Source organism: Mustela putorius, unplaced genomic scaffold (genome assembly GCF_011764305.1).
Source record: "Mustela putorius furo isolate JIRA1106 unplaced genomic scaffold, ASM1176430v1.1 tig00003898_pilon_pilon_pilon, whole genome shotgun sequence".
NCBI lineage: Eukaryota > Metazoa > Chordata > Mammalia > Carnivora > Mustelidae > Mustela > Mustela putorius.
This window is the reverse complement of record NW_025422047.1, coordinates 21,980,521-21,991,075: the sequence shown is the minus strand read 5'-3', so window position 1 is coordinate 21,991,075 and position 10,555 is coordinate 21,980,521. Positions and strand designations below refer to the sequence as shown.

Below are 10,555 nucleotides of genomic sequence, written 5' to 3'. Positions count from 1 at the left end.
TCACCTCACATTTATTCTGCCATCCTAAATTGGGCTGCCCAGTGCAGGGCATCCAAGCCCATGTGGGATAAGGAGAGTGTCCACATAGGAGGCCTGCTGTAGGCACCTTCCTCACCTCACACAGGTTTGCGTCGCCACCCTCCAGTTCACTGTGACTCCCCACCCTGCCAGAGTCGATATTGGCTTCATTGCTTCTTAAGACAGTGCGGATCAAGATGTTCAGAAGGGACAATATTTTCACATGACTCCCATCTTTATCTATTGCAGGGAGACTATCAGAATAACTTGTTTAGGAAATGGTACAGGGATATGAGAAATATAGTTCCCCAGACAGTGGTGTGAGGATATTGTTCTAGCTCCCTGGCCTCCATTCCCACTTCACATGGTATCTGTAGCTCATTAATGAGAATAACTTTTGAGAGACAGTTAAACCTCTTCCATTCTCAATATGTTTGGTCATAACAGAGCAAACCTCACCCTATCCACAGGCTATGACCTCAGTTTAAACCAGTCACTGGTTTCAAGTCCTCTGACCAACTCTACCTACAGCTAAAGCAGTATGGCAGATTGTCCTCTGCTGTGGTTGCCACTATATGTCTCCCATCCCACAGGCTCTTCCCACATGACTGAAACACTTCTCCCACTCAGAAGTGGGGTCAAGGCCCCTTCCTTTTTAACCTGGATGGAGGTTTTTGATTGCTCCAAGCAATGGAATATATATAATAGAATGCAATGCCATATGACTTCAAAGACTAGGTAATAAAAAGAACACAGCTTCTGTCTGGCTTGATTTGGGGGATACGCTCACTCTGGGGAAGCCAACCATCATGTTATGAGGAAGATTAAACAATCCCATGCAGGGACTGCATGAGAGGACCTCACAAAGAGGAAATGATGGGCCCAGAAGACGAGCATCAACCACTGCGCATGGGTGAGTGAGACTTCAGGTGATTCCAGTCTCCAGGCTTCAAGTCTTCCCTGACACCAAGAGGAGCAGAGGAGAGCTATCCACAACTTGCAGATTCGTGGGAAAGATAAATGGTCATGGTGGTGGTGGTGGTGGTGGTGGTATCATTGCTGTTGTTTTAAACCACTCAATTCTTCAGTAAGTGAAGCAAGCCCTCTTCAACATTACTCCCACACCATTCATTCAATCCATCCCTCCAACTGTAGCCCTCACCATCCTTATCAGATCGTTGGTGATTTTGACTCCTCCACCAGAAGCAAAGGATCTCACCTCCAATACCCCCGAGTCTCAAGAAAAGGCAACTCAATGAAGGATTATCCTGATAGTCTACAGAGAGCCCAGGAATAGAAAATGTTCTTGGGTGTATCATCAAGAGGCTCAGATTACTGCAACTCAGGGCCCTACTACTCACGGATGCGACATCTTTAACCACCCCACCCATAGTCTGTGGTTCCTATTCTCTGCTGGTGTGGTCAAAAGCTGCCAGCGCTGATGTGGTGACTGATAAATTGTTTCACTCGGGCCTGGACTTGATCAGACAGCGATAGGAGGCACTCAGACAGAGCCTTATGTGATAAAGACTACAACACCAGAGAGGAACACAGTGGTTAGAGGACTAGGAGGAAGTACTGCAGCTCCAACCTGGGCAGCCTTCCTGGGAAAATGCAGCTGCTTCTACTCCTTGTGGCCTTTCTTCTGGCTCCCAAGGTTGAGGCAGGTGAGTGACTGTCTGCCCCCCGCCCTCCTCAACAGAGGCCCAGCCTCATCCAACTGTGGCACAGCCCTGCTCAGATGCTCCACTCAGGCACATCCTGGTCCTGCTGATTTTTGATCCCACATCAGATCTGCCAACCTCCCTCCAAGATGGGCAAATCTGAAGCAGGATAAACACTCAGCATGAATGACAGGTCAGAACTCTATTCCCCGGAGGGCGGGGGCAGGGAGACTGTAGGTCCTACCCTTGTCATCTGGAAATTGGGTTCGTATACAAAGGCATCTAGAAGAGTTGGAAGGTAGGAATGAGAAATAATTAATCCCCCAGGAACAGGTATTTTGGAGAAAGGGGCTGGCTTCTGTAATCAAAGCTAGTCCCACTAACTTTGTTTTTTGTTTTGTTTTGTTTTTTGAGAGAGAGAGAGCATGTTGATGGGAGCGAGGGGCAGAGGAGAGAGAAACTTAATCAGACTCCACACTGAGCGCAGGGCCCCATTTGGGCCTTGATGTCACCACCCTGAGATCATGACCTGAGCTGAAACCAAGGGTCCAAACCAAGAGTCCTTTGCTTAAGTAGGCCCACTAACTTTCTAACTCAATGTCTTAAAATCTATCTTCAATCTCCACCCACTTCTCCAAGTTTTGTCATTCTTATGCTGCCCAAGGAAGGAGCCAAGGACCCAGCTGGTCTCAGAGATGGTGGCATCCTGGTCCCCTTAATACTTAGGTTTGGTAATTTTTCAGCCACAGTGGGTACAATGGCTTTGGCAGGCCCCATATTTACTGGTACTTGGCACCACAACCGGCACTCCCCCAAAGGCTGAATGGGAGTCATTCTTTCATGCAGCTAAGACACTTCCTGGCCAGCTAATACGTGTCAGGCTCTCATGAAGATCAAACACAACTCAAAACATAAACATGAGCATTTTAAGTTCATGTTCCAAACATTACAAATAAGGAGCAGCTCAGTAAAGTCTGGGAAACAAAAGGGGATAGTGGACCCAGATATCATAGAAAGGATTTTCTGGGATATATGGGGACTTCACTGTTTCTTCCAAATGCAAATTCCATCTGCCACCATATGTGTCCACTGCAGGAATTAAGAAACAAGAACTGCTCTTCTCTTTGTTAGAGGGAGAATCTGAGTCTTGTGGGTCATTTGGTAAGCCAGGAATGCTGCCTGAGGAACCCTTCTCGGTTGCTGTTACCTACTACAGACCCTACTCTCTGCAACCCCAACTCCTTCCCACCTGTTTTAGTTCATACCCATCTCTCCTTCTCCAGCCTTTGGCTCCATGAGCACAGCAGGCAGGGTAAACGATTTCTTTCAGGGAAAATAATCGGAGCCATGAAGCCAAACCTCATTCTCGTCCCTTCATGGCATTTCTCCAGATCTAGAATCCAAATAAGACCTGTGGGGGGTTCCTGGGACATGAGGACTTTATGCTAACAGCAGCTCACTGCAAGGGGAGGTAAGAAGCAGTGCCTGGAAGCCCACCCTTTAGTTAACTCCATATAAGGATCCCTCTTCCAAGAACTGCCACCCAGCCTAGGCTGTCAAGAAGCAGGGGGTTCACAAATGCTCAGCCCTGGGGCCCCATCACCTAGAATTCCTCTCCATCCCCGTCTTGCCCTGCCCTGAGCTGTCCCATTTCATCCATGGCCTTTGGGCTATACTTCCTGTGATCCCCCCCACCTCCTACTCACTCTCTGTACAGCTCCATCAGGGTCATCCTGGGGTCCCACAACATCAAGGAGCAGGAGAGAACCCAGCAGGTCATTCCAGTGAGAAAAGCCATCCACCACTCAGACTATAATCCTAAATATGTCTTCAACGACATCATGTTACTGCAGGTAGGGCCCTTGATCCACTGTTTCTTGCACTCTTTATTCCTGGGGATTTTGCATCCCCTGTGATGTCATTCCTGTCCCTCATTCCCAGTATGACATTTTCACTTGTCCTGGGGCTATGAGGAGGGCTGCCCCATGACTGTCCCTGGAGTCTTTGTGAGCCATTGGTAGATTAGAATTCCTTTCCTCTGCATTCAGCTGGAAAAAGCCCACCTGACTGCCCATGTTAGCCCCCTCCCAGGCTGCCCAAAAGGAGTGCACAGGTGTGGCCAGGGATGGTGTGCAGTGTGGCTGGCTGGGGACGCCTCAGCATGAACAGCACCTCAGGGCCTGGAAACTGCATGAGGTAGAGCTTGAAGTCCAGAGGAACAAGCAATGCATCTCATGCTATAAAAACTCTACAACGGCACAACCCAAGTGTGTGTGGGGAACCCAAAAAAGAAGAAGTCTTCTTTTAAGGTGAGATCCCCAGCACTATCCATGCCCAGCCCTGGGACAGCCAAGTTTTGAGGAGAAGGCACAGTGATAACTAGCTTTATTTCTATGTCCTCAGCATTTCTATCCAATCCAGTCTCTGGTCCTATCTCCCTGGGGGGTAGGGGGTGGTGAGAGATAGTCCCACAGCTACTTATGGGCAGAGGCTTTCTGAGGGAGAAAAGGGAGGGGAGTATCAGGGCCAGGCTGGAGCCCAAGGACCAAGGGAGGCCACAAGGCCTCCCCTGGCCCTGATCTCACCCACAGTCCCCTAACAGAAACCACCTACCTCCAGGGGTGGCAAGGAGGACAGGACCGAGAGAAAGTCCAACTCAGTCCTCTCTCCCTCTCCCTACAGGGAGACTCCGGGGGCCCCCTCGTGTGTAACGCGGCCAGGGCATTGTCTCCTTTAGAAAAACAGATGGGGAACCTCCACGTGTCCACACCAGGATCTCAAGCTTTTTGCACGGGATAGAAAGAACAGTGAGATGCTTCAACCTGCAGGGATCAGACTGAGATACACCCAGGATCAATCTGTCTATCTTCTCTGGGGCAGAGGCCAGAATTGCACTGGGAAAGGGGGTGGAGAGGAGGTTGCCAAGGCTTCATAAACTTCCATGTCCCCACTCAAATTAAATCCTCTTCTTTTACTCACCATAACATTTGTTAGTTACCTACTGCGTGTCCAGCCACCATCTGTTCACATTTCTCTAGAACAAAAAGTCATGTTGCTTTGGTATGCAGCTCCTTCCAAATACACCTCCCAGGACCACTTTCCCCTGCCAGGCTGAATGTAAGCTCCATCAGGAAAAAGGAGACACTGCCCCAAGAAAAATGACCCTCTCCTAGAGGATGCTCCTATCTCATCCATATTGCCTTCCTACCTTATCCCACACCTACACCCCCACCCCATCCTACCCCAATATGGCAACATAAAGGAATCTACATCTGGAAGGACCACCTAAGAAGCTCTGGGATAGGGGGCCACTTCATCCTAATAGAAATGGGTGGGAAGATTCTGGAAAGCTGTAATTCACCCCATGCAGCACTCCCTCCCCCAGAGTGGCCACTTGGGAGCTTGGAAGAGTTTCTCGGGAGGGCCTTTCAGTACTCCCAGGCCTAGCCCAAGTGCCAGTCACAGCCTTGCCGTGGTCCCAGAGTCCAGCACAGCATCTGGTGTCCTTACGCCCATCTTCCCACAGTCCTAAACAACATTGAAAGTACTCTTCCATCTTGGTCTGATCCAGCCTCTTCCCACTCCATGCTCTTTCTCTGTGTGTGTGTGTGTGTGTGTGTCTGTGTGTGTGTGTGTGTGAATGTGTGTGTTCATTACAATAAAAAGTTGTGTTTAAAAGGTATCTTATGGTTTCAAAGGTGTCCTATAGCCTATAGTTAATTGAGTAAATTTTTTCTTCCATTTTTCAACCTCTAAGTCTCTTCCAAAAGAATGTATTCAGAAAAAATAATCTCATTTTTAAAACATCCACCTCAGAAAAGGCAGGCTGAAAAGAAAAAGTGGTTGGCTGAATGCCTGCCGTTGATGAGTGTGTTTTGACTGTGGGAAAATGTACACTTACCACAGATTCTTAGTCTGCTCCAAACGACCATTGGTACCTCAAGCTCTCTGGTATACCCAGACCTAGCTAGCTCAGTAATTATTCCTGATTTCCTCAGAAATGGAAAAAGGGCCAAGAGATGAGAAATGGAAATATGCTTGAGTCAGTCACTGAGGGGCTTCTGAGGTACCAGCCCTCCTGCTGGCAGGAGCCACAGCCTTCACTTTCTTGTTCTTTCTTCTTGCTGTCACCTTATGACTCAGCTGTGGCAGTGCAAGTGTGATAGCTGCACCATTCTCACCTAACCCAAGCCAGAGAACTTCAACAAACCACCTTAAATGATGACACCCAGCCGTAGAGACACAGAAGTTGAAGAGGCTTAAATCAGTGAGCCACCCTTCTAACACTCCCCTAAGGGCTCTGTATCTGGAAGGAAGAAAGATCAGCAGCTCTGAGGTGGGCAGACCTTCAGGGAAGATGCAGCCTCTCCTGCTTTTGTTGGCCCTTCTTCTGCCCCTTGGGACTGGGACAGGTGAGTGACCATACCCATTCCAGAAACCTGAACCCATCCCACAAAACCCCCTGTACTCTTGACCCTTCTGCCCAGCACAGTCAGGGATTGTCCTCAATTTGAGTCTAGAACCTTTCTGAACCCCAGCTCCTACCCCGAACTCAGACCTACAGGTCCGATGCTAGACAGACGCTCAACAAAGATGGCCGGCAGAAAGGGTGCTCACTAAAAGGGTTAGTAGGGGTTAGCCTCCTTCTTAACACTTGGAAAGTGAGTTGTTTACAGAAAGGCATTTGGCAGAAGATATGAAGCTACAAAAGACAGGCAATTAAAAGCCCTGAATCTAAGCCAGGAAAGGTAAGCTCACACAAACCGGCTACAGTAGTGGGAGGTATCACTGGACCCAGCTTAAAGAACCAGTTAAATTTCCCAGTGCTCTCCACCCTCTCACTCCTGCCTGGGAGAGGGGCCCGGGTACAGTCGATCTCAGCAGCAGCTAGATGACTATACCCAAAGCTTTACCCCAGGCCTGTGGAGCCCACTGTCAGCACCACTTCCTCCTGCCTGTGCAGGGCCCTCGGCTGCTTCACTGTCTTTGGCTGTGCCCTCCCTGACTCCTGTGGCCTCGCATTCCAACAGCACTAACTCCACCCAACCTCAGCCAAAAGGTCACTGATAGCCATTCCCTTGTGCAACCTAAAAATGTCTACTGAGACCATGTGCTAGCCCCTAGGACATAAGAATTTTAAAGAAAATACAACTCCACAAACTCATAGGTAGTTTATTAGAAAATGACACCCTGGGATGTTAGCAGAGGCTCAGAAAGACCCAGGAGATTCACTGAGAAGCAAGGTATCAGGGGAGTCCTGTCCATGATCTTTTGGGACTCCATCATTTTGAAGATAGATCTTTTTTTTTTTTTAAGATTTTATTTATTTATTTGACAGAGAGACAGAAAGAAAGCATGAGAGGGGAGTAGGTCAGAGGGAGAAAAAGGCTCCCTGCTGAGCAGGGAGCCCGAGGCAGGACTCCATCCTGGCACTCCAAGATCATGACCTGAGCCAAAGGCAGTCGCTTAACCAACTGAGCCACCCAGGTGCACCTTGAAGATAGATCTTATCTCCTCCATACATGTGTCTGAAGTGGAATGTGGAGAACAAGTAATGATCCCTTCTCAGGGGTGTTCTGAGGCTCGAGGTTCAAGAAAGAACATCCTGTTACATGAACCTGGGAGGACTGCCAATGCTGGGGTCCACAAGGGTGCTATAGACCCCACCCTTGATCACTACCTTCCTAAACCTTCCCTCCTGACCACAGCCACCCCCAGAAACCGCATCTTCCAGCCTTTTCTTTCAGAGGAGATCATCGGGGGCCATGAGGTTAAGCCCCACTCCCGGCCCTACATGGCATTTCTTCAGTTTCTGGATAACGGCAAGAAGAGGAGGTGTGGCAGTGTCCTCGTGCACAAGTACTTTGTTCTAACGGCTGCTCACTGCCGGGGAAGGTGAGGGGCAGCAGCCAGCCTACACATCTGAGATCCCAACAGGGACTCCTGTCCTATCCCCAGTGGTTGCAGCCCAGGGAAGCACCCGGGGCTCCTGGTAACTCAAGCCCATGAGAGCTCATCAGAGGAGCCAGCTGAAAGCATGGCTGGGGTGATGAAAGCCTGAGAAGTAGGACAGGTAAGCTTTGGGGTCAGAGGGTCCAATGCGAGAGTAAGTGGCACAGCTGAGAAGAGAGGGACCACACCAGGCAAAAAAAAAAAAAAAAAAGCAGCCGTGGAGGATGGAAATATCCACGAGAGCCAAAATGCAAACTCAGTGTAATTTCATGATATTGCCTGAAGGCTAAAGAAACCTCGAAGAAGCCCTACCTTCAGTGTCGTTGAAAAAACGTGGATCCAGGACCCATTTGTCACCTCGATTTCCCCCTTGGCTTCAGCCCTGCCTTGCCCTGGCTGCCACCTGCCCTTCACAGCCCCTGGTCTGTATCCTACGACTCCATACCCCCACACCCCACTCTGCTGTCTGTGCAGCTCCATGAGGGTCATTCTGGGGGCCCACAACATCGAGAAAAAGGAGAGGACCCAGCAGGTCATCCCCGTGAAAAGAGCCATCCCCCACCCAGACTATAAGAACTTCTCCAATGACATCATGTTGCTGAAAGTAAGGAAACCTCCCTGCTGCCCTTGCTCTCCTGGGTCCACTGGTTCCTCCTCTCCCTGGGACCTGTCCCCTCCCTCCTTCTATCCTGGCCACCTGACCAGTCCCTGTGGCTCAGGGCAGAGAGAAGACAGTGCAGCCTCATCAGGGCATCCAGACGCCAAGGCCATTTTCTAAGCTGGACTGTCTCGCCTCTTCCCATCAGCTGGAGAGAAAGGCCAAGCAGACTGCAGCCGTGAAGCCCCTCCGCCTGCCCGAGAGCAAGAACCCGGTGAGGCCTGGACAGGTGTGCAGTGTGGCCGGCTGGGGGCGGGTCTCGATGACCACCCTAGCAACCACTCTGCAGGAGGTGTCACTGGAAGTGCAGAAGGATGCGACATGTGCATCCCTCTTCCCTCGCTATTACAGCGGGGCCACCCAGATTTGTGTAGGAGACCCGGAGGAGATGAAGACCGCCTTCAAGGTCAGGCTTCCAGCATCTACCCAGACAGGCCCCAGGAGAGAGAAATTTAGGGCAGACTGGGGTGTGGGAGTGGCCCTATCTTCCTGACTCAGCCTGAGAGCCCGGGCAGCAGGGTCCACAAATCCAGTCTTCGGTGTCCCCCCCTAAGTGGGTCAGGATGGAGGGGAGGAAGGACTTATCATCCAGTAGTAGAATTACCCCCCCCCACACACACACACACACACATTCAAGGTTCCCTTAGGACTAGAGAGAAAAGTTTGACCCTGGAAAGAACAGTCAATACCAGGCTAGAGCCCAAGGACTGAGAGAGGGGACAAGGCCTGCCCTGGGCCCAATATCCCATGCAGCCCCTAACACAGACCCCCCATCCCCAGGGCAGTGAAGAGGGCAGGACCACTGGGAAGCCAGCTCAGTCCTTCCTCTCTCTGCCCACAGGGGGACTCCGGGGACCCCCTCGTGTGTAACAACATGGTCCAGGGGATTTTCTCCTATGGAAAACAGAACGGGACCCCTCCAGGGATTTTCATGAAGGTCTCCCACTTCCTGCCCTGGATAAAGAGAACAATGAAGCGCCTCTAACAGCAAGCATGAGATTGACTCCCCTCTGTGCTCGGCCATCTTTTCTGGGTCAGAGGCAAGAATCCCTTGGGACTGAGGGAGAGGGGGAGGAGGGATGGCAGGCCCATAATAAATGGATCTCTAAAGCGAATACGACTGAGGTCTTACTTATTCACTGAACCACTTCGGGTATGAAGCAACACTGCCCAGGCTGTCTTCTGTTGCCAACTCCAGGCTTCGCTGCCTCCTTTCTCGCCCCACCCCCCACCCTCCCTAACCCCTATGCTGCCTAGTTTCTCATCAATTTCCCAGTAAGACCTCTTTGGTGCTATGGTCTCTGCAAAGGTTCAGCCTAAACTCTTATTATAGAAAAGTTTCTCTCCCCGAAAAGTATCCTCTCTGGGCCTTAGAAATTTCTTAAATTCTCTAAGCCAACCACCATCACCAACCCAACAATTTGGTCAGTAGAAAGAGAGTAACTCCAAGCAGCCAGGGGACCATGCCATGGGCACCCCATTTCCTGTTTCAAGGGGCTCTCTCTCTCTCTGCGGGGGAGGGGAGTGGGGGACAGGAAAGCAGGTTTCTCCTACAGCAAGGACTGTGTGCAGCTCCCCCAGCCTCACCCAGGTTCCCTTCCATGCCTTGCCCAGCACTGAATTTAGTCAACCTTCCTCCCTGGTTGCCCATCCCACACAGCCTCTGTTTTCCATCCTGACACCTGAGTTGCCAGCCCACCGATGCCCCACCGATGCCCATCAGAGGGACCCACCTTCCAAAGGGTAGGACTGGCTGAGTCCCTCCCTCCAAACCAGCATCCCATCCCCCAGGGGCTTAGCCTCTCTGGCCAGTGGAGTCACTCTACAACCTCAGCCCCTTTCAGCCTAGCCTGATCTCAGAACTCCAGCTCCCTCTGCTGGCAACCTGGGTTATGGCAGCTTTGTGAGCCAGAGCACTCCAGGCTGCAGACCATCCCATCCGTAGATCAAAAGTTGATCTCTCTGTTTGTGCCAGGCACTTGACGGGCTCTGTGCCTGCCATGGGGAAACATAGTGAGAAATGTCTCCTAAATTCCCCCTTCCACCTCCTTCCACCAAGAAGTTCAGGTTTGGCACAAATGGATCTGTATTTAGAATTCGTGAGATGTACTATATGTTGGCTAACTGAACATAATAGAAGGGAAGGGAAGGGGAGGGGAGAAAAAGGAAGGGAAGAAGAGGGAATGGAAGGGAAGAGAAGGAAGGGAAAGCAAGGAAAAGAAGGGAACAGAAGGATCCATGAGAAAGCCTGTCTTGAAAATAA

The 10,555-nt window shown here is 50.6% G+C and overlaps 1 protein-coding gene across 7 annotated transcripts; it reads left to right on the top strand.

Annotated features, from left to right (window-relative positions):
* Positions 1 to 1,524: 1,524 nt before the first annotated feature.
* Positions 1,525 to 9,407, top strand: LOC101693755 (granzyme H). 7 transcript variants are annotated; one of them, XM_045067829.1, is made up of 6 exons: positions 1,525 to 1,685; positions 5,826 to 6,094; positions 7,430 to 7,577; positions 8,109 to 8,238; positions 8,354 to 8,506; positions 9,134 to 9,407. In XM_045067829.1, the coding sequence occupies exons 2-6, from the start codon at positions 6,040 to 6,042 to the stop codon at positions 9,275 to 9,277; spliced, it is 630 nt and encodes a 209-aa protein (XP_044923764.1). In that variant the 5' UTR covers positions 1,525 to 1,685; positions 5,826 to 6,039; the 3' UTR covers positions 9,278 to 9,407. The 7 variants fall into 7 exon arrangements, with proteins under 7 accessions (XP_044923764.1, XP_044923763.1, XP_044923762.1 ...); XM_045067828.1 differs by having other exon boundaries at positions 8,354 to 8,521; XM_045067827.1 differs by having other exon boundaries at positions 1,531 to 1,685; positions 8,354 to 8,698.
* Positions 9,408 to 10,555: the final 1,148 nt, after the last annotated feature.

What these genes read in the sequence shown, in the direction of transcription:
- LOC101693755 (XM_045067827.1), top strand. Translation starts at nt 6,040, where the DNA reads ATGCAGCCTCTCCTGCTTTTGTTGGCCCTTCTTCTGCCCCTTGGGACT. An exon ending in GCCCCTTGGGACTGGGACAG is followed by an intron (nt 6,095 to 7,429) that starts GTGAGTGACCAT and finishes CTTTTCTTTCAG; the next exon opens with AGGAGATCATCGGGGGCCAT. An exon ending in AGATGAAGACCGCCTTCAAG is followed by an intron (nt 8,699 to 9,133) that starts GTCAGGCTTCCA and finishes CTCTGCCCACAG; the next exon opens with GGGGACTCCGGGGACCCCCT.